At 39.5% G+C, this 24,965-nt stretch overlaps 1 protein-coding gene across 1 annotated transcript; it reads right to left on the reverse strand.

Moving 5' to 3' along the window:
• Positions 1-19,862: 19,862 nt before the first annotated feature.
• Positions 19,863-23,770, reverse strand: LOC142176186 (uncharacterized). The gene is made up of 7 exons (XM_075243295.1): positions 23,351-23,770; positions 22,005-22,209; positions 21,639-21,818; positions 21,145-21,359; positions 20,594-20,781; positions 20,390-20,504; positions 19,863-20,336 (listed from the first exon to the last, which is right to left on the reverse strand). The coding sequence occupies exons 1-7, from the start codon at positions 23,768-23,770 to the stop codon at positions 19,863-19,865; spliced, it is 1,797 nt and encodes a 598-aa protein (XP_075099396.1).
• Positions 23,771-24,965: the final 1,195 nt, after the last annotated feature.

The following is a 24,965-nucleotide window of genomic DNA, read 5'->3' on the forward strand; positions in this document are numbered from 1 at the left end:
CACGAACCTATTGAACTGACTACACTTCATGCCACTCCAAGGGTTCAACTTAACAGTTCAATGTTATACAATGTTTAACAGATAACCCACCTTAAGAAACAGTTTTGATTATACACATAACTACCATCTATATAACAGGAAAAACATCATAACTACTATCAATTAAAATGCAGGCAGTCCTCAGTTGAACAATAAATGTGTTCGAACATTTCATTTCAAACTTCAACGAGTTTACATCAAGGTAGTTTGAGACGTGTACCTGGGATTTACAACAATGAAGAATGAGCAATCAGTAGTAGCAAACAGCAGGCATAACAGCAGATTTGGAGTTCAAACAGCCACGAACACAACCAGTTCAGCCCAGAACACATAGCAGAAATAACACCCAGCACAAGCAGTAAAAAAACCCAAGAGTGAAACCAGAAAATACCAAGCAATTCATAGACAGGAACATAATGTATTCATAAATGAGATAGGAGAGTAGATTTTCTGATTTCTGTTCTTCAGATTCTCACATAAAGACATTTAGAACCTCAATTAAACAGTAACAAACTGATTCTGATTTTTAGTCGTAAAGAAGACCTCACTTTTTCAGTATTTAACTCTCAACCTATTGAACTCTTTAGGGTAAAAACTCAGCTTGTATTTCACTCTTAAACTCTGAATTTCTGAAAAAATCCAGCCTAGACTCTCTAAAAGAACTGAAAGAGAACTGATTTTTCTTCTCCCAAAAAAACCAGCCCCTTTTCTATCTTGAATGACCCTATTTATAACCCAAAAACAGACCTGTTATCTCTGCCTTGAAACCATAAGATTCTAACTGCCCATCCCCCCTTGAATCCCATTACTTAATGTCTTCTTGTTTGAAGTTATTTTGCTCCCCACACTTGCATGCCTTGTTCCCCATTGTTTCAATCAAAACTATGGGTTATTATAATATTCCTATTGACTCTCATACTATCATGTTATGTTCCCCATTGATATTAAACTAATGGTATCTATTACCCACTGAACAAACCCTTAAGTTAATCCACTTGCAGACCTGTTAAATCCGAAAATTACCCCCTTAACCCCTGTGTATTACTGCCCTGCCCTAAGCTTCATTGATCTGTTTTCTAAGTTACAACCCTAATAACTGATTTCTAACTGATCACCAAAGTACTATAGCTATAACTAATTCACAACTAAATTCAAACAATGACTCAATAAAAATTTAAGCAGTACGAATCAAAATATTATCAGGTTATTCTAACATTCAAGACTATAAAACTAATCGGCGACACTTATCGAATCGCCTACACGAATTACAACACATATAATCAATAGCAAATAATCAGATTCGAACAGGCGCAGAGGTGATTCGAGACATATTGATAGAAACAAGGATTTATAATAAAACTTAACTAGTCGACGGAGCTCATTCGAATCGATTATATAGTTTATTATATACTCGACCATGACCAGAAAAAGTTCGACCAAATAAAAGGTCTTTGAAGAAGGACAGAATCAATCGACAAAAAATTGAAAAATCAATAAAACTACACTAAACAAATAAACAGATATAAACAAACACAAAAATGGAACAAACAGGAAAGGAAAAATACCTCGAGAACTCGAAAACTGGACGACCCTGACTTGGACTCTGACTCGGACCTTTTTTTTTTTGAGGTCGAACGGACCTTAATCGAGTGTTCTCAACTGAGAACACTTTGACTAAGGTCCACTGGACACCCAAATTCCTTTACTTCGGACAAACTCCAGCCTTTGGTTTTCTAGGGTTCTTGGGGTTTGATTTGGGGTTCGAACGGTTTTAGCCTGATTCGAACCAAACCAAAGGTGGTTTGGTAACGAGGGAGGTCTGGGGGCATCATGGTGTAAGTTTGGGTCTGGTTGGGATAGTTTCAAGTTTTGCTCGAATCTTCGATTGAAGATTCGAGAAGCTACAGGCTGATTCGAGCAAAATGGATAAGGGATTAGTGGAGAGGGTGGTTAGGTGCTCTATGGGTGTTAGTTTCATGACCAACGGCATCGTTGCCGCCGGCTTTCATGCGAAGGGGTTTCAGGGCGGCTAGGTTTCAGGGGAGGTCTGTTTGGTTTAGTCTTTGAGAGAGACGAGATAGGAATGAGGGGTATGGCTTAGGGGATTGTGGGGTGAGAGGTTGGACTTATATACGGGGGAGGGAATTAGATCCTGGCCATTTGATCAAGTCATATCAACGGCTTGGATCCATTCCTTAATGGGAACGACGTCGCTTCACTTACCTCGAGACCGGATCGGTCTTGGATGGGAATGGGTCGGGTATTGGAGGAGTTGATCTGGACCGTTCTATCCAATCAAACGAATGGTTGAGATTGACTGACTTAAAACGACGTTGTTTGGATTGGTCGTAGGTGGACTGGATTTGGGGCGGGTATGGGCTGGATTTTTGGCCAGGTTTGGCTGTGTTTTGGATTTGGGCTTGGCCAAATTGGCCCAACTGAATTTTTCTCTTCTTATTCTTTTTTTTTCCTTTCCAATTTTCCTTTTCAACAATAAAACTAAAAATCCTAATTAAATTATAAAAATCGACAATTAACTAAAAATATTAACTCTTAATAATAATTATCACACGAAATTAAACATCAATAAATATAAAATCACACAATTTGGACATTAAATGCTAAAAATGCAAAGTACACATTTTTGTGATTTTCCGTTTTGTAAAACAAACTTGATTGTTTAATTAATTCCTAAATTGTAAAATTAAATCCTAAATGCACATGCAACACATATTTTTGTATTTTCTTAATTAAAGTAGAAATAAACATGCACAGACAAAAATACAAATAAATCACAAACAAACACAAAACCATTTTATTTTGAATTTTTGGGAGTAGTTCTCGTAGAGCAAAAATCACGTGCTCACACCGTTGTACTTAGGTATGTCTGGCATACGAAACTCTTAGTAATGGGCTTCGGAGCCTCACTTTGGGAATAAGGCTTCTGCACGAACTTCTTCGAATCCAAACCCTTTAGGATCGGGGGTGCCCCCGGTATTTGGTCAACTTGTGAGTTGTATGTTTCCACCTTTTGTCATTGTCCTCGATTTTCTTTTCACCTAATTCTATCCGTTTAGTGTGCTCCTCGAGCATTCTTATGATAGCGAGGTTAGTTCCTAATACATTATCGTTCAATTTCTCTTGTACAGGCTCGACCCTATAAAAAACTTCCTGTGACATATCGAGTTCGATTCTGCTTGGTGCCCGATTCTAGAGTTGCGTTATTATAGCCTCTGAGTTTGTAGCATGTCAAACATCATTTGAAGGTCGATTCCGCCTTCTTCACCATTTTGCGTATTCTGATCGACTTCCCGGACGTCTCTATGGATGTTATTTTCAAGGTCGGTGTCGAAATCTCCACGAATGGCGACACAAGAATTGACATCAACCGGATCTACAGCCTGTGGTGCGTCGGAATTGATCGAAGGCACTCCGTTTCCCGGGGTGACTATGTGCTCGTTTTTGCCATGAAGACCAAGGTTGGTATCAATGTGAGTGGGTACTGCTTGAGAGTTCAACATGTTGATTCCTGAAATCAAAAATACTCACAAGAACAAGCATAAAAGTAGTGTGTGTTATGAAGGTTAATATTAAGAAATCACTATTATCCTTAGCCCCAATGGTGGGCGCCAAAGTGTTTACCCTAAAATTTGAGTAACAATTAAACTTGTAATGTGGTTTTAAGGATATGTGATTTTACTTAATACCAATTGATTAATTTTAAGATAAGTGATGGGAATTGATAAGAATATAAAACAAACTGATGCTTGGACAGTACCCTCAAGTTGATGAACCCTCGAGAGTAGTAAAGTAAGAACAGTTAAAGAACAATAAGTTGATGAACAACATAGTAATATTATATTGCCTTGATTTGTCTGTATTTAATAACTTTACAAATTATGGGGACCCCTCTTTATATACTAGAGGAATCCTAATTGTGGTTCAATGCTAATTACGGAAGTAAATCCCATGATTGATACAAATAACTGCCCTTGATTTGATCCGTTCCAAAATTTCCGTTGTGATCTCCTATCGATTACGGATATTTCGCCTTTCCGTTATTGCGTTCTACTCAAAGCTAATCATATCTGGTCTCAATCGTCGGGAACCTCGATTTCGATGGGTACCTCGATCTCCAAACTCGGTATCTTGTCTTTGTGCTCAGGCCTGATCCATTACGAGGCTGACTCTCGATGCTATTCTCTGATCCCGTATACATATATATAATAAATTCAGAATATAATATTAAAATAGCAGCAATACAAGCTACTAATCAAGATTTCGATGATTTCATAACACAAATAAAAGAATTATTAGAACTATGGGTAATAAGAAAATCTACTTCAATACATAGGTCAGCTGCATTCATAGTAAGAAATCATAATGAAATAGTCATGGGAAAGAAAAGAATGGTAATCAATTATAAAAAAAAAACTTAATGATAATACAAGAATGGATGGTTATAAATAACTAGATAAGGCAGAATTAGTAAAAGAATACAAGGAAAATGAGTTTTCAGTAAATTTGATTGTAAAACAGAATATTGGCAAGTAAAAATGCATGAAGATAGCGTAGAATGGACGGCGTTTACATGTCCAGAAGACCATTTTGAATGGTTAGTAATGCCTTTTTGGATTAAAAACAGCTCCGCCAATATTTCAAAGAAAAATGAATAATACATTAGGAGAATATAAGAATTTTGTTTTGGTTTATATAGATGATATTTTAGTATTTAGTAAAGATATAAGAGAACAACTATGACATTTACAAATAATTTTCAACTTATTTGTTAAGAATGGTATAATAGTTAGTAAGAAGAAGATAGAAAATGCTTAAAAACTATATTAACATTTTAGTAAGAAGAAGATAGAATTGTTTAAAAACTATAGTAATTTTTTAAGAGTTTTATTAGGTGTACGAAAAGTAAAATTACAACCTCATATAGCTAAAAAAAACCTTTAGAAATGCCTGATAAATTAGAAAATACTAAAAAATTACAAAGGTTTTTAGGACTAATAAATTATGCTAGAAATTTCATAAAAGGTTTAGAAAAAATAGTTGGACCTTTACATGCAGAGACAGGGTCTAAAGGACAAAAAAAAATTTAACATAAAAGATATTAAGTTGGTACAAAAGATTAAAGAAAAAATAAAAGACATACCAGACTTAAGTGTGCCACTAGAAACAGATTATTTAATTATAGAAACAGTTGGAAGTTTTGAAGGATGGGGACAGTGCTAAAAGCAAGACCTAATAAATATAGTATTAAAAATGAAGAAAAAAATTGTGAGAGCGGTAAGTAGAAGAAAAATGTAATTGTTAAACCAGAAAATTAAAATTTTGGTCAAAGCTTATTTTAAGAAGTACTCGCCCAATTGATAATCAAGTAAAAGAATATTTTTGTAATGGAAAAGGAAAAAATTAGAATGTGTAATAGCAAAGTAGTTGATATAAGCAAAGTAAACAAGTATATTTTAATAGTAATCAGAATGTGTCCATACATATGTCATTTCTCCTACTTTTATAGCTATTTTTAAGTACAACGTCTCTTCCCTCTCATAATCGATTTATTATGAGCATTTAATGACATTAATAAAATATTATAATTGGCAATCGTAGTTGTTTCATGAAGATTTTGTAACGTTTCCAATCATTTATACTCATCAATTGAAGATTTAGTGAATCTGTACTTTTTGTTGTCTTGGTTCATTCCACTGGTGTCTCTTCAAATTATGAAGAGACCCGAGTGACCGTTCCTTCTTGTCCTCTAGACACTTTACTCGTACCTATTAAGAATGCGTCTCTTTAAGTAATTTTTGCCAGTTGTCACTCTTCTAATAATCCACGTGTCTTGACATGTCAGCCACATAATTAATTCCAAGTGTAATATTGATTTTTCCCAATACAGATAATCCCCCCACTTACCAATTATTCAGCAATTGAATATTTGAGAAGTGGATCTCATTAAAGCGGGAATTTTTGCTATCGTTTCCCATATATGATTATACCTTCTTCTGAACTGACGCATCGTATGTCACTTCCATTTAATGCATGTGACACGTGGTGTCCTAAGATTGGTTCTGCAATTCCTCAGTGTCTTTTAGGGCTTTTTTACGTCTGCATCAATCACGAAGTGACAATTTTCATAATAACGTTTCCATTATTACCTATTTGTTTGACGGTTGCTTCTGAGTATAAATATATCCTTTGTCTTCTATTTCACGAAAAGGTTTTCCATATCTTGCCATTCAAACCTTTCTACTTTTTCATATAACTATGTGTAATGACCCAGTCGGTCGTTTTAAGAATTAACGCCTCAATTCCCTATTATTTGTTTTTTTGTATTTATTTTTGCAATTATAAATTACCGGGAGGATTCGTTTGGAGTTTCGGAGTGTTTTGGGACACTTAGTCCTAAATGAGAGTTTATGTTTTAGAATTTGGACCGTAGTCGGAGCAGTATGAAGATGGCCTCGGAATGGAATTATGTTGGTTCTGTTAGCTCTGTTGGGTGATTTCGGGCTAAGGGGCATGTTCGGATTATATTTTGGAGGTCCGTAGCTCATTTAGGTATGAAATGCCGAAAGTTGAAATTTGGAAGTTTCCGGTTTGATACTGAAATTTTGATATCGGGGACAAAATCTGATTCCGAGAGTTGGAGTAGCTCCATAGTGTTGAATATGACTTGTGTGCAAAATTTGGGGTCAATTGGACTTAGTTAGGTTGGTTTTATCATCGGATGTAGGATTCTTGAGATTTTCAGTTCATAAGGCTTGGATTGGAGAGTGATTTGTGGTTTTAGCGTTGTTTGATGTGATTTGAGGTTTGGAATAAGTTTGTATGATGTTTTAGGATTGGTTGTCATGTTTGGTTGAGGCTGGAGGCCTCGGATGAGTTTCGGGTGGTTAACGGACCTTTAGACTCAAGACGAAAATTGCAGAAATTGTAGCAGGTCTCTAGTTCTAGTTTCCTTCTTCGCGTTCGTGAAGAGGAGCTGGGGCAGGTAGAAGCTTAACACTTCCCGTTTGCGATATTGGTCTCGCATTCGCGAAGCTGAGAGGTCATATGCCTACGTGCTCGCAAAGAAGGTCCCGCGTTCGCGTAGGAGGGAAAGAGTTGCTACCGCATTTGCGACAGGGTCACGTTCGCGATGGAGGAATTATGGGCCAAGCCAAGTTATGCTTCGCGAACGCGATGGGCCTTCTGCGTTCGCGAAGAAGGAATCACATGGGCAGATTATAAAGTTTCAAAATCGAGGATTTAGCCATTTTTATCAAAACTAGAGTTTGCGAGCTCGGATTTGAACGATATTTTGGGGGATTTTCAGAGATATCAATTGGGTAATGATTCTACACTAGATTTTGGTTACATCCCATTAATCTATCATTAATTTAATCATTTAATTTCAGATTTGGGGTGAAAATTGGGTAAAATAGAATAGAGTTCTTTAACTAAGATTTCGAGTTTCGATTGGGAATTTGACATCAGATTTGTATAATTTTGGTACGAGTGAACTCGTGAGTGAATGGGAGTTCATAATCCATAACGTTTACCCGATTTCGAGACGTGGGCCTAGGGGACCTTTTGGGCAATTTTTCTTAATTTCACATGTTAACTTCGAATTAATTAGTTAAATTAGTTACTTGAAGTTATATTTACATTATGCAACTACTTTGAATAGATATGGGCCATTTGTAGTTAGGTACTCATGGAAAGAATGTGATTTTGAGTTGATTGAGCTGGTTCGAGGTAAGTGTCTTGCCTAACCTTGTGGGGGGGAACTCCCCTTAGGATTTGGTATTTTTGTTATATGAGTGTCGTGTACGCGAGGTGACGAGTGCGTACACGTGCCAATTGTTGAAATCCCATTTTCATAAAGCTAATACCTATGTTTTTCTTGTAATTTAGAAAATACTTGTACTTGAAGCCTCTTGTTTGATTAGGAAAAGCATGCTTACGTGACTTAATTGTCTTACCTGCCTTAATTTTCTACTTATACTCTGTGCAGCATGTTAGAGTAGAAATTTCTATAATTCTTGAATAGAACTGTATATTCTTCTGAGATGGCTGTGTGTTTACTTGGGGACTACGGGACGATATCCTGGGAAATCCCCCTACTTGTTTACTTTGGGACTACGGATCGGTATTCCGGTAGATCCCTCTACACATTTATGATTGGGACTACGGGACAACACCCAGTAGATTCCTCATACTTTGGGAATAAGGATTGGTATTCCGGGAGTTTCTCTTGCATATTTATGATTCGGACTACAGGACGATATCCCGGGAGATCCTCTTGACATTTACGTTTGGGACTACGGGACGATATCCCGGGAGATCCCCTATTATTATTTTTGTGTATTGAGTTAGATTCTTTCTGTGATTTTATTTGTTATACACTGTTAGCATTTTTAGTTATGTTTTCATATTCTACATTGTTTTACCTTGTTTTTCATTTATAATTAGTAGGGCCCTGAGATTCCTCATCACTACTCGATCGAGGTTAGGCTTGTCACTTACTAAGTATCGTTATAGCGTACTCATGCCCTTCCTGCGCATGTTTTTCATGTGCAGATCCAGGTTCTTCAGCTCAGCCATATTTCCAGTAAGGCGAGGTGATCTTCAGAGACTTCAGGGTATATATGTCGCGTCCGCAGACCTAGGAGTCCCTCTCTATTCTCGCTTCTAGCTTTACCTCTCCTGTATTTACTTTGTTTAGATATTCTGGAGTTAGAACACTTTGTAGTTATTCCACAGCTTGTGATTTCATGAGATTTGGGTTTTGGGAGTTGATTTAGTTTGAGAGTTTATATCTGTATATTCCGAGAGGCATCTTAAACATTTTATTTATGATTATTCCGTAGTTTTTGCCTAGCTTTTATCTTTCGTGTCTTTTTCTGCAAATCATTAGGCTTACCTACTCGTAGAGACTAGGTGCCGTCACGACAGTTCACGAAGGGCGAACTTGGGTCGTGATAAGTTGGTATCAGAGCTCTAGGTTCATAGGAGTCATGAATCACAAGCTGGTTTATTAGAGTCTTGCGGATCGGTACAGACGTCTGTACTTATCTACGAGAGGCTATGTAACTGTTAGGAAAATTCCACTTCATTTGATTTCCTTGTCATGCAAGATTTTGACATCACAATTCTAAACTTCTGTCTTCTATTCTTTCACAGATGGTGAGGAAACATTCTATCAGAGATGACCAGGCACTCACGCCCCCTACTAGAGCCGTCAGAGGTCGGGGCCGGGGTAGAGGCCGAGGACGTGCCCGTGGTGCAGCCAAAACACCCACGCGAGTTGCCACAAAGGAGCCACCAATAGCTCCAGCCGGAGTCCAGGCACCTGATACGCCTGCTGCTACTACTATTCCAGCTCTTCAGGAGACTTTTGCACAGTTTGTGAGCATGTACACCACTCTAGCTCAGGCAGGGCTGATTCCCCTTGTTGTATCCACATCCCTGGCTGGGGAGGAGCACAGACTCCCGCCATCCACACTCCTAAGTAGCAGTTCTAGATTGATCAGATCCTAGAGGTTATACCGATACTGCCTGCAGCCCCAGTTCAACCCGAGGACGGGGCAGCGGCTTCGGAGGATGAGCAGCGGAGGCTTGATAGGTTCAAGAAGTATAAGCCTCTTGTATTTAGTAGTTTAGCATCAGATGATTTCCTGGGATTTTTGGAGAAGTATTAGTGTATCCTCTGCACTATGGGTATATCAGGATCAAGTGGGTTTCTTTCACTGCCTTCCAACTTCGAGGAGCAGCCTACTAGTGGTGGCGTACTTTTGAGTTGGATAGTCCAGCTGAGGCAGCATCCCTTACTTGGACTCAGTTTTCAGATATGTTCCTAAGAAAGTTTGTCCCTCAAAGACTTAAGTACGCATGACGCCCAGAGTTTGAGCATTTGTGCCAGGGCACTATAACTATTTCGGAGTATGCTGTCTGTTTCACTGACTTGGCTAGGCATGCACCAGCCTTGGATTCTACAGTTCGTGAGAGAGTTCGTTGGTTTATTGAGGGGCTCATTCCCAGTATCAAGTCTAGCATGGCTCGTGAGTTAGAGATGGATATTTCTTATCAGCAGGTGGTGAGCATTGCTAGGAGAGTAGAGGGTATGCATGCTCGGGACAAAAAGGAGAGGGAGGCCAAGAGGTCTCGAGAGTCGGGCCATTATTCTAGTGCCCGTGCTCCAGCTGAAGTTCGTCATGGTAGGGGTTATATGAGTCGCCCCGTTCATTCAGCACTTCCAGCCGCCAGTGGTATTCCAGCTCCTTCTAGACCTAAAGAGCCTTATTATGCACTTCTGGTTTCTAGTGTTCCTCTTGCACGGGGTGCTTTCAGTGGTAAGTCTAGCAGACCTGGCCCGAGCCAGCCATAACCACCATGTCCTCCCAGAGCTTATTTTGAGTGTGGCAACACTTGTCATATGGTGAGGGATTGCCCCGGGCTTAGGAGGGGTGTACCTCCACAGACTCCTCATCCACAGCGTGCCCCGTAGAGTTCCTAACCTATGGTTCCAGCACCAGTTTCTATCCCAACTGCCTAGCCAGCTAGAGGTGGAGGTCAGGGAGGTAGATGTCGCCCTAGAGGTGGAGGCCAGGCCAGATATTACGCCCTTCATGCCCGTATTGAGGTTGTCGCCTCCGATTCTGTCATCACAGGTATTGTCCTAGTTTGTCATAGAGATGCATCAGTTCTATTCGATCCAGGCTCCACTTATTCTTATGTGTCTTCTTATTTTGCCTCGCATTTGGGTGTATCTCGGGATTCTTTGAGTTCCCCTGTTTATGTTTCTACTCTTATGGGGGATTCTTTTGTTGTAGATCGCGTTTATCAGTCGTGTTTGGTTGCTTTTAGTGGTTTTGAGACGAGAGCCGATTTATTATTGCTCAGCATGGTAAATTTTGATGTTATCTTGGGCATGGACTGGTTGTTGCCCAATTATGCTATTCTTGATGGTCACGCCAAAACCGTGACACTGGCTATGCTAGGTATACCGCAAGTAGAGTGGAGGGGTACTTTAGATCACACTCCCAGTAGAGTTATTTCTTTCCTTAAAGCTCAATAAATGGTTGAGAAGGTGTGTGACGCGTATCTGGCCTATGTGAGAGATGTTAGTGTTTATACCCCTATAGTTGATTCAGTCCCAATAGTATGGGACTTCCCTGATGTGTTTCCAACTGATCTTTTGGATATGCCACCCAACAGGGATATTGATTTTGGCATTGATTTGTTACTGGGCACTTAGTTTATTTCTATTCCTCTGTACCTATGGCTCTTCTTGAGTTGAAGGAGTTAAAGGATCAGTTACAGGAATTGGTTGATAAGGGTTTTATTCCGCCTAGTGTATCACCTTGGGGTTCTCCTATCTTGTTTGCGAAGAAAAAGGATGGTTCTATGCGTATGTGCATTGATTATCGCAAGTTGAACAAAGTTACAGTGAAGAACCGGTATCCTTTGCCTAGTATTGATGATCTGTTTGACCAGTTACAGGGTGCACGAGTGTTTTCTAAGATTGACTTGCATTCAGGTTACCATCAGTTGAAGATTCGAGAGCCGGATATCCCGAAGACTACCTTCCGGACTCGGTATGGTCATTACGAGTTCCTTGTTATGTCATTTGGGTTGACAAATGCCCCAGCAGCCTTTATGCATTTGATGCACAGTGTATTCCGGCCATATCTTAACTTGTTCGTCATTGTCTTTATTGATAATATTCTGGTGTACTCCCGGAGTCAGGAAGATCATGAGCAGCACCTGAGGACAGTGCTTCAGACTTTAGGAGAAAATAAATTGTATGCAAAGTTCTCAAAATATGAGTTTTGGTTGGATTCCGTGGCATTCTTGGGTCACGTGGTGTCGAGTGAGGGGATCCGAAGAAAGTGGAAGCAGTGCATAGTTGGCCCAGACCATCCTCAGCTACAGAGATCCGCAATTTTCTTGGCTTGGCGGGTTATTACCGTCGATTTGTTGAGGGGTTTTCATCTATTGCAGCACCTATGACCAGGCTGACCCAGAAGGGTGCTCCATTCCATTAGATGGAAGAGTGTAAAGCGAGCTTCCAGAAGCTCAAGACAGCTTTGACTACAGCCCCAGTATTGATATTGCCTACAGGTTCGGGGTCTTATACTGTCTATTGTGATGCCTCGAGGATTGTCCTTGGAGCGGTATTGATGCAGGATGGTAGGGTTATTGCCTACACGTTCAGACAGTTAAAGATACATGAGAAGAATTATCCTTTCCATGATGTTGAGTTAGCTACTATTGTTCACGCCTTGAAGATCTGGCGACATTATTTGTACGGTGTTTCTTATGAGATCTATACTAATCACCGGAGTTTGCAGCATCTGTTCAAGCAGAAAGATCTTAATTTGCACCAGACGAGATGGTTGGAGCTGCTTAAGGACTTATATCACTATCTGGTATCACCCGGGCAAGGCCAATGTGGTGGTCAATGCTTTGAGTCGCTAGGCGGAGAGTTTGGGGAGTTTGTCTTATCTACCAGCAGCGGAAAGGCCCATGGCGAAGGATGTTCAGGTGTTAGCCATCCAGTTTGTGAGATTGGATCTTTCGGGGCCCAGTCGGGTTCTAGCTGCGTGGTCTCTCGGTCTTCCTTATTCGATCGTATCAGGGAGCGTCAATATGATGACCTTCATTTACTCATCCTCAAAGACAATGTTCTGCATGGTGATGCCAGAGATGTGACTATTGGTGATGAAGGGGTATTGAGGAAGCGGGGTCGGGTATGTGTGCCTAATGTTGATGGGCTTCGGGAGTTCTAGAGGAGGCCCATAGTTCACGGTATTCCATCCATCTGGGTGCCACAAAGCTATACTAGGATTTGAGGCAACACTATTGGTGGAGGCGAATGAAGAAGGATATAGTTGGGTTTGTAGCTCGGTGCCTCAATTGTGAGTAGGTAAAGTATGAGCACCAGAGACTGGGTGGGTTGCTTCAACAGATAGAGATTCCGGAGTGGAAGTGGGAGAGGATCACCATGGACTTCGTAGTTGGACTCCCACAGACTTTGACGAAGTTCGATGCCATTTGGGTTATTTTGGATCAGCTAACCAAGTCTAGCACTTCATTCCTGTGTGTACTACCTATTCTTCGGAGCGGTTGGCGGAGATTTATATCCGGGAGATTGTTCGTCTGCATGGTATTCCAGTTTCCATCATTTCGGATAGAGGTACTCAATTCACATCGTGGTTATGGAGGATCGTACAACATGAGTTGGGTACTCGGGTGGAGTTGAGCACAGCATTTCACCCCCAGACAGACGGAAAGTCCGAGCGCACCATTCAGATTCTTGAGGATATGCTCCATGCGTGTGTGATGGAGTTTGGAGGTTCTTGGGATCTGTTCTTGCCGCTGGCGGAGTTTGCCTACAACAACAGTTATCAGTCCAGCATTCAGATGGCACCGTATGAGGCCTTGTATGGTAGGCGGTGTAGATCCCTAATGGGTTAGTTTGAGCCGGGTGAGGCTAGATTATTCGGCACAAACTTGGTTCAGGATGCTTTGGAGAAGGTTAAGGTAATTTAGGATAGACTCCGTACAGCCCAGTCCAAACAGAGATATCGGGGTCAGAATCCCATTTCGAGAGTTGGAGTAGCTCCGTAGTGTTGAATGTGACTTGTGTGCAAAATTTAGGGTCAATCGGACTTGGTTTGGTTGGTTTTATCATTAGATGTAGGATTCTTGAGATTTCTAGTTCATAAGGCTTGGATTGGAGAGTGAGTTGTGGTTTTAGCGTTGTTTGATGTGATTCGAGGATTGGAATAAGTTCGTATGATGTTTTAGGATTGGTTGGCATATTTGGTTGAGGTCCTGGGGGCCTCGGGTGAGTTTCGGGTGGATAACGGACCTTTAGACTCAAGAGGAAGCTTCAGTTCTGGTTTCCTTCTTCACGTTCGTGAGTGGGGTCTCGTGTTCGCGAAGAGGAGCTGGGGCACAGGGAAGCTTAATGTTTCGCATTCGTGATGGTTGTCCCGTATTCGCGAAGCTGAGAGGTCATATGCCTACGCGTTCGCGTAGGAGGGAGAGAGTTGCTACCGCATTTGCGGCAGGGTCATCGCGTTCGCGATGAAGGAATTCTAGGCCAAGCCAAGTTATGCTTCGCGAACGCGATGGGCCTTCCGCATTCGCGGAGAAGGAATCATATGGGTAGATTATAAAGTTTCAAAATCGAGGGTTTAGCCATTTTATCAAAACTAGAGTTTGGGAGCTCGGATTTAAACGAGATTTTGGGGGATTTTCAGAGATATCAATTGGGTAATGATTCTATACTTGATTTTGGTTATATCCCACTAATCTATCATTTAATTTCGAATTTGGTGTGAAAAATTAGAAAACATGGAATAGAGTTCTTCAACTAAGATTTCGAGTTTTGATTGGGAATTTGACATTGGATTTGGATAATCTTGGTACGAGTGAACTCGTGAGTGAATGGGGGTTGATAATCCGTAACTTTTACTCGATTCCGAGACGTGGGCCCGGGGTCTTTTTGGGCAGTTTTTCTTAATTTCGCGTGTTAGCTTCGAATTAATTAGTTAAATTAGTTACTTGAAGTTGTATTTACATTATGCAATTACTTTGAATAGATTTGGGCCATTTGGAGTCAGGTACTCGTGGCAAGAACGTGATTTCGAGTTGATTGAGCTGGTTCGAGGTAAGTAGCTTTCTTAACCTTGTGTGGGGGAAATCTCCTTAGGATTTGGTATTTTTGTTGTACGAGTGTAGTGTACGTGAGGTGACGAGTGTGTACACGTGCTAATTGTTGAAAATACCGTCTTCATTAAGTTAATACATATGTTTTCTTGTAATTTAGCAAATACTTGTACTTGAAGCCTCTTGTTTAGATTAGGAAAAGCATGCTTACGTGACTTAATTGTCTTACCTGCCTTAATTGCCTACTTGTACTCTGTGCAGCATGTTAGAGTAGAAATTTCATGTTTAATTCTTGAATAGAACTGTATATTCTTCTGAAATGGTTGTGTGTTTACTTTGGGACTACGGATCGGTATTCCGATAGATCCCCCTACACATTTATGATTGGGACTACGGGACAGCACCCGGTAGATTCTCCGTACTGGATATTTACTTTGGGACTACGGATTGGTATTCCGGGAGTTTCCCTTGCACATTTATGATTCGGACTACAGGACGATATCTCGGGAGATCCTCTAGACATTTACGTTTGGGGCTACGGGACGATTTCCCGGGAGATCCCCTATTATTATTTTTGTGTACTGAGTTAGATTCTTTCTGTGATTTTATTAGTTATGGATTGTTAGCATTTTTAATTATGTTGTCATATTCTACACAGTTTTACCTTGTTTTTCATCTATAATCAGCAGGGCCCTGACCTTCCTCATCACTACTCGATCGAGGTTAGGCTTGACATTTACTAAGTATCGTTATGGAGTACTAATGCCATTCCTGCGCATGTTTTTCGTGTGCAGATCCAGGTTCTTCAGCTCAACCATAATTCTAGTGAGGAGAGGCGATCTTTAGAGACTTCGAGGTATATTTGTCGCGTCCGCAGACCAAGGAGTCCCTCTCTATTCTCACTTCTAGCTTTAGCGCTCCTATATTTACTTTGTTTAGATATTCTGGAGTTAGAACACTTTGTAGTTATTCCACAACTTGTGATTTCATGAGATGTTCGGGTTTTGGGAGTTGATTCAGCTTGAGAGTTTATATTTGTATATGCCGAGCGGCATCTTAGACGTTTTATTTATGTTTATTCCGTAGTTTTTGCCTAGTTTTTATCTATCATTTCTGTTTCCGCAAATCGTTAGACTTACCTAGTCGTAGAGACTAGGTGCTGTCATGACGGTTCATGGAAGGAGAACTTGGGTCGTGACACTATGTCTTCTTCAAATCCCGATCCTCGAAAAGTCCTCATTCTAGACAAACTTCCCCCTTCTTCTGCTCCTACTAGAAGTAGGAGAGATGGTAGGTTGCATAGTTTAGGGTTAGTTTCAGTACAAGGTTCTTCTTCTCAACCTAGTTCTACTTCTCTATCATCTTCTAGAACTAGGGCTTCTTTTTCACATAGATCTTCTGATCAAAATAAAGATTCTAGTGAACCAATTCGTGAAGCTTTAGTTGATGAGATCATCCCTGCTGAACTTTCCTTCTATTCTAATTAGAAACCAGGTCTCCTCTATTTCCTCTCATGATCGTGCCGATGTTTATCTTTCACAGATTACTGAAGGTTTGATATCTGTTGTTCGTACAAATTGTCATTGGAAGTTTGATTTCCCAATTCTAATCCCCAATGCAAATCAAAGGATCACTTCTTTTAAAGATGGTTTTTCTTTTGTGTATACGTATCCCTTTACATTAGACTTTAGACCTCCTATTGACCCAGTCATTATTGAATTTTCCCGCTTCTTCAATGTGTGTTTAGGACAAATTGGCCCTATTGTATGGAGGGATGTTGCATGTTTAAGGTATTTGGCTAATTTGGCTCAATTGCCTTTCACCTTTTATCATCTAATCCATCTCTACTCTCCTAAATTATTCCGTCATGGGATTTTTACTATGGTGGTGAGGAGTAAGAGAGTTTTAGTTAGCCCTGAGGATGATAAAGATCGTGGTTTGTACGCCCGATTTGTTACTGCTCCCACTAAAGGGTTAGTAGGTGAAGAGAATATGCCCTTCCCTGAGAAGTGGAACTTTGCACGTAAGTTTTCTTTACAACCTTCTTTTTTTTAAGAGCTTGTACTTCCCGTGACTGTTTTACTTTTCGTTTTCAGCAACTATGGGAACAGTTAAGGAAATTCTCAATTTTCGTGGTTGGGCAGAAAAATTGTTAACAATTGCTCAGATTGAAGTAAGGTCTTGGAAGTACCTTTCAAATAGATTTGGCTGGAAGGTTAAGACTCACGATAATTTTTTTCTTCCATTTTCTCCTTTTCCTTCATTCATTCTCTCTTTAAAATTTATTGACCCTTCTTTTTATCAGGATTTCATATTCGAGGTGTGAGTTTTGAGTCAATCACTGCTTCTAGATTTTCTTTAGCAATAACTCAGAAGATAATCTTGAGTTCTTCATCGAAAAGAAAAGTCGATGGGGCACAGGATTCTGAAGATGAAGAGGATCGAGATGGAGGCTTATTAATTCATAAAACAAGAGCCAAAAGACGTATCATTTTGGATGACGAAAGTTACTCCTCCTCTCGTTCTATCTCTGTGATTGAGCCTGAAGAAGTCACTTTAGTGAGTTTTGATGAAGAGACTTTTGCTGCACCTCGAGACTCTGTTGAACATTTCTTTTCACGTGGGTTTGATGATGAAAACTTTGACTTGGTTTCTGAGGAAGCGCCTTTTGCCTCTTTTCCTGTGTCTGTTCCAATGGAATCCCATTTGCATGTTCCTACCGTTGTTGTTTATGCTCCGCCCGAAGCTATTATGACTTCTTCGACCGTTCCTGCTGCCAATACATCTCGTACTGAAATTTGTTCTTCAAGTAGAAGCAGGGCAATGAAGCAAATTACCATTGAGGTTCCTACCTATGGTAGTCTTCTGAAGAAGTCAGGCCAGGCTGACGTGTGGCTAAAACCCTTGATAGATCCGATTAAAAAGTCAAAACTGAAAAGTCATAGTTCTTTGACTTGGATGAATGACATTGTACAATCATCATTGAAGGTATAAACTCCTTTTTATCTTACGTAATTTTCCTTTTACTAGGATCTCTTCCTTTTCTCTTTATGTAGATCAATCCCATTGGTACGGAGATGATGAAAAGGGTTTCCCATACGAAGCAGTTGATGTATGACTTCCACACTAAGGGCTGATAATTGGAAAGAGTGGTATGAAAGTCTCCAGCTTGAGATGGAAGTTTTAGAGGAGAACAAATGTACCTTGGAGAAGCAGATAAAAGTTATGGCAGCGGAGCTAGCAGTTGAGAAAGCCTCTTCCAACCAAGCGAGCAAGGACAAGCACCTTTTTGAGTCGTCTTTTGCTGAACAACTTTCTAAGGCTACAGAAGAAATCAGAGGTCTGAAGGCCAAGTTTGACGAGAAAGAAGTTTATGCTGGTGAGCTTGTTCAAACACTCACCCAGGCTCAAGAAGATCTCCAGGTGTCTTCCGATAAGGTTAGGTTTTTGGAGAGTTCGGTTTCCCCCTTACAGACTTCTTGTGATGCTGCCTTAGCTGAGAAGGAAGAGCTTAAGAATGAAATTGATCATTGGGAGAGAGATTATGAAGCTCTTGAAGACAAGGCTATTGTTGAAGTAAGTTGGTCCTTTTTGAACGCGCAGCACGATACTCTTATGGAGGTAAGCCAAGAAGGTTTTAACTTGGATGTTGAGATAGCAAAGATTAAGGAAACAATTGAGAAAATTCAGCAAAGCTATAGTTTTTCTTCACCCGTGGTTGATATTTCCGAAGGTGTTGAAGCTGATCCTGGTGTAGTGGTTGTTCAAGCCCCTTCTGATCAAGTTAAACCTTCTGTTGCTGATGATGTCATCTTGAATACTAGTTCAGAACCTGCTTCATAGTGAAAGTTTGATTGTGAAGTTAACTATTTTTTTTATTGTTTTGTTGGTGGAATACTTGGTGATTCTACCCCTGGTTCCATTTAGGGGTAACATTTTTGGGTAACATCATACCTCTAGTCAGTTTCGGGGGTTTTTTGTGAAGGAAATTAAGTTGAAACTAAGTTTAAACTTAGTTTTAACTAAGTTATTAAGATATAAAGTTTTTGTTCAACTTTTATAATATCTTTATTTCGAGTTTCCGTTTTACTCTTTTAGTGGTTGTTTACCCATGCTTTTTATTTATATGTTTGGGGTTTTTGTTCCACTTTAATTCTAATATGTCGGTTTTTATTTTACCCATTAACTTTTGCATTGAAAATGCTTTGTTAATTTCATAACTTTTTGAATCAAGCACGAATTATAAAAGAGGACCCTTTTATATACGACACATAATGAAGAAGACGTCTTACCTTCATAATGGTGTAAACATACGAAAGAAGAAATAGGAACACACATGTTTTTTGGAACAACTTTGAGAAAAGTTTTATTTCATTCGAACTTGTCGAAGCAAATAATACTTTACATGTATTTAAGTATCATCTATAACTCTTCCGTAATTGTTTTCTTTACAACAGATTTGTAAAAAAATCCAAGGGTTTCTTTATAACCCATAACTAAATACTGCCTTTAACCTAAACATTCATAAGACTTTAGGATTTACATCCCCGAGTGTATCCTTCATAGGTTTTTGAATTAGGCTTGTGTTTTTGGCTCGTGACTTTGCTCTGAACTTGAGATTTGTTGAGTAGATTTTAGGCTTGACTTGAATTTTGATTGTACCAGTCTTCTTTACCTTCCCAATACATATATTATATAGTCCCCCAAGTGTTTAAGCTTTGAAGTATGAAATCTCGAGCACTTGATTATTCCTTTTATGCAGTCCTTTTCCTGAAAAGGAAAAACATACGGGACTCAGAGGTATAATTTAGATGAAGACTGCTTAACCTTTTATATTTCCATCAGAAAAGTTGTAACCCTAGACTAGGATTATGTTTCTTCCGCGTGTCTTTCAGGTCTAATATCATCATTTGATGTGGGCTAGCTTTTTGCCTATCGTCTAAAATTGTCAGTATAATTTTAACTATTCAAAAACAAAAATCGTAACTGAAGATACCTGTCCATGGGTGTTTCCTTTCCGTAGAAATAATACTTTTTCAGATGAACAGCATTCCAACTTGAGGGTAGAACTTTGCCATCCATGGTTTCAAGTTCATATGCACCTTTTCCTGCGATACCTCGAATCTTGTAAGGTTCTTCCCAATTTGGACTCAACTTTCCTGCATTGGTTGCTCTTGTGGATTGAAAAACTTTCTTGAGTACGTAGTCCCCAATCTTAAAGTATCTGAGACGAGCTTTCCAATTGTAATATCGCTCAATAACTTGTTTTGTGCAGCCATCCTTATTAAGGCAGTTTCTCTCCTTTCTTCCAGCAAATCGAGATTTACCCGCATCTTCTCTTCATTTGACTCTTCAGTAGCTTGAGTATATCTCGTACTTAGCTCCCCTATTTCAACTGGAATTAAGGCTTCAACATCGTACACAAGTGAGAATGGTGTCTCTCCTGTACTTGTTTTTGCTGTTGTTTTGTAAGCCCACAAGACTCCAGGTAGCACCTCTGGCCACTTGCCTTTTGAACTGCGGGCCATTATTGCACACGATCTCTTTTGGAACTCCAAATCGACATATGATGTTTCACCAGATGAAGTCCCTGACCTCTTTTTCTCGTATCTATTTGAAGGCACCTGCTTTTACCCACTTAGATAAAATAATCAGTGAGTACTAATAGATATCGTACCTTGCCTTTGGCTTGTGATAGTGGACCCACTACGTCCATCACCCACTTCATAAAAGGCCATGGTGCAACAACCGGATGTAATAATTCAGTTGGTCGATGCATGTTGTTACCATACCTTTGGCACTTGTCACATTTAGTCACAAAATTTTCTGCTTCTTCTTCCACTTTTGGCTAGTAATACCCTGCTCTAATTAAAGTTTTCACCAAGGATCTTCCTCTGGCTTAATTTTCACAATATCCCTCATTACATATTCTGTTTGAGAAGGTCCGATGCACCTCGCTAGAGGGCCATCGAACATTTTTTGATATAGATTGCCCCCATCTAAACAGTAACAAGCAGCCTTTCGACGAAGTGCCTGAGCCTTTTTCTTATCTTCAGGCAATATTCCGTACTGCAAAAAAACTGACAATCTCGTTTCTCCAATCCCAAGTTAAATTATTGAAATTTACCTCATTTTTATCTTGGTCGAGTATCGAATGAAATAAATGTATTACAGATGCATTCTCTTCATTGGTCGCTTCTGCTGCGGATACTAGATTAGCTAACACGTCTCTTTAGCATTCTCATCTCTTGGTATATGTACAATTTTCCAAGTTTGGAATTATCTAATTAAATCCCGTGCCTTTTCCAAATATTACTACATTCTCGCCTCTCTAGCTATATAAGTCCCCTGCATTTGGTTAACTACGAGCTCTGAGTCGCTTTTTATTATGACATGCTCTATTCCGAACTCTCGTGCCAATTCTAGACCTACGATCACAGCTTCATATTCTGCTTCATTATTAGTAATAGGATTGCATTTTATGGCTTGTCGTATAGTTTCTCCCACATGTGGGATCAAGACAATGCCTAAACCTGCTCCTTTTACATTTGAAGAGCCATCGGTAAATAAGGTCCAAGTACCTGGATTAGACCCGTTAAATACCTGCAGTTCTTTTTCTGCCTCTACCCGCATCCCTGGGCTAAAATCTGATAAAACATGTGACTTTAATGCAGTTCTAGGTTGATATGTGATATCATATTCACTTAGATCTATAGCTCATTTGGCTAACCTACCTGATAACTCTTGTTTATGCAATATATTACGCAAGGGGTAGGCAGTTACTACAGAGATAGGATGATATTGAAAATAAGGCCTTAATTTTCTAGATGCCATAATTAATGCTAGTGCAAGTTTTTCTAAATGAGGATATTGAGTTTCAACATCCAATAAAAACTTGCTAACATAATAAATTGGAGATTGTTTACCTTGGTCCTCTCGAACAAATACAACACTTACTGCTACTTCCGAAACAGCAAGGTAGATGAGTAGTTTTTCCCAATCGTTTGATTTGTCTAGTAATGGTGGATTTGTCAAGTATGCTTTTAAATTTTTGAGTGCTTGTTGACATTCTTCAGACCATTCAAATTGATTTTGCTTTTTTAAGGCTGAAAAGAACTTAAAGCATTTTTTCGATGACTTGGAAATAAATCTCCCCAACGTTGTTATTCTTCTTGTCAACCTCTATACTTCTTTTTTGCTCTTAAGTATGTCCGATATTTCTTCAATAGCCTTAAATTGTGTGGGATTTACTTCAATGTCACGGTTAGAAACAAGGAATCCCAAGAACTTACCTGACGACACGCCAAATGCATATTTCTCAGGATTTAACTTTATGTTAAATTTGCGAAGAATCTGAAATGTATCTAATAGGTGTTGAATATGATCCCCTGCTTGTTGTGATTTGACTAGCATATCATCTATATAAACCTCCATGGTTTTTCCCAGATCTTCTTGAAACATCTTGGTCACTAACCTCTGGTACGTGGCCCCAACATTCTTTAGGCCGAATGACATAATTTTATAACAGTAAGTCCCCTTGTCTGTAATAAAAGAAGTTTTTTCCTCATCTAGAGGATCCATTTTGATCTGATTATATCCTGAATAGGCATCTAAAAACTTAATAATTCATGTCCTATAGTAGCATCAATTAGTTGATATATGTGCGGTAATAGAAAAGAATCTTTAGGACAAGCTTTATTTAGATCAGTATAGTCTACACAAAATCGCCACTTACCATTCTTTTTGGGCACTACTACAGTATTAGCTAACCAATCTGGATATTTTACCTTGCAGATAGACCCGATTTTTAAAAGCTTTTGTACCTCATCCTAAATCACCTGATTCTTGAAGGAATCTTGCTTCCTTTTCTTTTGTTTGACAGGTGGGTATGTTGGATCTTCATTCAGTTTATGGGTCATTACCTCCGATGGTATACCTGTCATATCTTAATGCGACCAAGCAAAACAATCTGCGTTAGCTTTTAAAAATTCAATTAACTTACTTTTTATCTCCGGGCTGAAGTTGGTTCCAATGTAGACTTTTCTGTCCGGCCAATGTACAAATAATACCATAGCTTCTAGTTCCTCGATTGTTGTTTTGATTTTTTCATTTTCTTCTGGTTCTTGAATAGTATCAGGCCTCGAGTCTACATCTGTTTGCCCATCTACAGTTGAGGCTTGTGTTGCTGCATCCTCAACTGAATTCTATAATTGCTATTTTTCGTCGCTTTTCGTGCTTGAATCTGCCATTGAGTTATGTTTCGAGAAACCTATTGATCATCACGGATTTGTCGTATTCCCTATTATGAAGGAAACTTGATAACTTGATGTAGGGTAGACGGAACAGCATCTATTTCGTGAATCCATGGTCTGCCGAGAATCATATTGCACGTCATATCCATTTCTATCACTTGAATTTTGGTGTCTTTGACTACTCCTTCTGTGAATGTGGTGAGTATTATATCCCCTTTTGTTACAACGCTTGAGTTGTCAAAACCAAACAAGGTCCACGCTTTGGGTACCAATTTATCATTGGCTTGCATATCGTTTACCACTCTCAGCAGAATGATATTCACAAAACTACCTGGATCAATCAAAATTCGTTTTACATTAGTGTCATGTACAAGTAAAGATATTACCAGTGCATCATTGTATGGGGTCAGCACGCCATCTCCATCTGCATCATCAAATGTAATATTATCTCCTTCCAAAACTTGACGAACTCGCTTCTCGTAGGTGACCGTGATTTTTGACACCTTCTTTGCTACCGTAAATGTTACGCCATTAATCTCTTCCCCTCCACTTATAACATTAACTGTTCTCTTTGGCGATGGAGGTTTTGGTGGTTCCTGTCTGTTCTTCATGTATGTTTGCTTTCCCTTTTCACTAAACAATTCAGTTAAGTAACCTTGTTTTAATAAATTCTCTACTTCACCTTGTAACAATCTATAGTCCGCCGTTTTGTGACCATGATCATTGTGAAACTCGCACCAAAATTTAGGATTCCTCCTATATGGGTTCGATCTCATTTCTTTTGGCCACTGTACCTTATCTCTCATGCTTCTTAGAACAGCCACCAACTCGGATGTGCTTACATTAAAACTATATCCACCAATTTTAGCTTTTGAACCTCTGTCGTCGTCTCATGTATCTCTCATGTTTCGCTCCTTTCTGAACCTCAACGACGAACCCGATTCTCTGTCCCTTGACCTTGGGTCATATCTTTGATTTTCCTATTTTGAACGTGAATCCCTTCCTGCTGGTCCTATATAAGGTTCAAAATTGTTTTTACCAGACCTTTTTTCAATTTCTGCCTGCCTTGAACTTACTCTTTCATCTTTCCGAGACTGAGTGATAGTATCTTCTTTAATCCTCAGATTTGTGTTGTATCTATTGTAAACATCATTCCAAGTTATTGCAAGAAATTCTCGTAAGCTTTCTTTGAGTCTCCTCGTGGCTTCCGAGCTTTTTTCATTCAGATTACTGGCAAAAGCCATAGTCGCCCAGTTATCAGGTACATGTGGCAACATCATCCCTTCACGCTGGAATCTGTCTACGAATTCCCTGAGCAGCTCCGTATCTCCTTATTTTATTTTGAAAATGTCCTCTATTCTTTTTTAACTTTTTGAGCTCCCGAGTGTGCTTTTATAAATGAATCTGCAAGCTCAGTAAAAGAATTAATAGAATTTTCAAGTAAAATAGAATATCATGCTAGCGCTCCCTTCGTAAGTGTTTCTCCAAATTTTTTGACCAACACTGGCTCAATTTTTTGCTTGTTCAAGTCGTTGCCCTTTACACCATTGTAAATGCTGTTACATGATCCCGTGGATCAGTTGTTCCATCGTACTTCGGAATATCGAGCATCTTGAATTTCTTTGGAATCGGCAAAGGAGCTGCACTTAGTTTCTAAGGTTATTGAGAGTATTTCTCCATATCTATTCCCCTGATTACTGGAGGTACACCAGGTATCTGCTCTATGCGATCGCTCTGCTCCTTGTGTTATTTCTGCAAAGTTAGTACTAAACTTTGTAAATCAGAATTAACTGGGTTACCTGACCCTCCATCACGAGATTCGCTGGGAGTTCCTCCGCTACCTGAGTTAATGAGTCTCGAGCGAGGATTTTCTACAATTACATTGTTTTTTGGAGGTGGTGTTGGTGGTATATTCGGCAACCTACTAACAAAAGCCTGAAGAGCATTGCTGACCTGTTGAGCGATTAATTGTTTCAATGCTTTATCAATAGCTTGATCATT

This window comes from Nicotiana tabacum, chromosome 22, assembly GCF_000715075.1.
Source record: "Nicotiana tabacum cultivar K326 chromosome 22, ASM71507v2, whole genome shotgun sequence".
Classification (NCBI taxonomy): Eukaryota; Viridiplantae; Streptophyta; class Magnoliopsida; order Solanales; family Solanaceae; genus Nicotiana; species Nicotiana tabacum.

Bases quoted from the DNA above. Each gene is read 5' to 3' on its own strand.
- LOC142176186 (XM_075243295.1), bottom strand. From the start codon at position 23,770: ATGAGAGATAAGGTACAGTGGCCAAAAGAAATGAGATCGAACCCATAT. The intron at 20,505-20,593 runs GTGAAAACTTTA...CAAGTGCCAAAG, and splicing joins AAGCCAGAGGAAGATCCTTG to GTATGGTAACAACATGCATC. The intron at 20,337-20,389 runs GTACGATATCTA...GGGTAAAAGCAG, and splicing joins TATCACAAGCCAAAGGCAAG to GTGCCTTCAAATAGATACGA.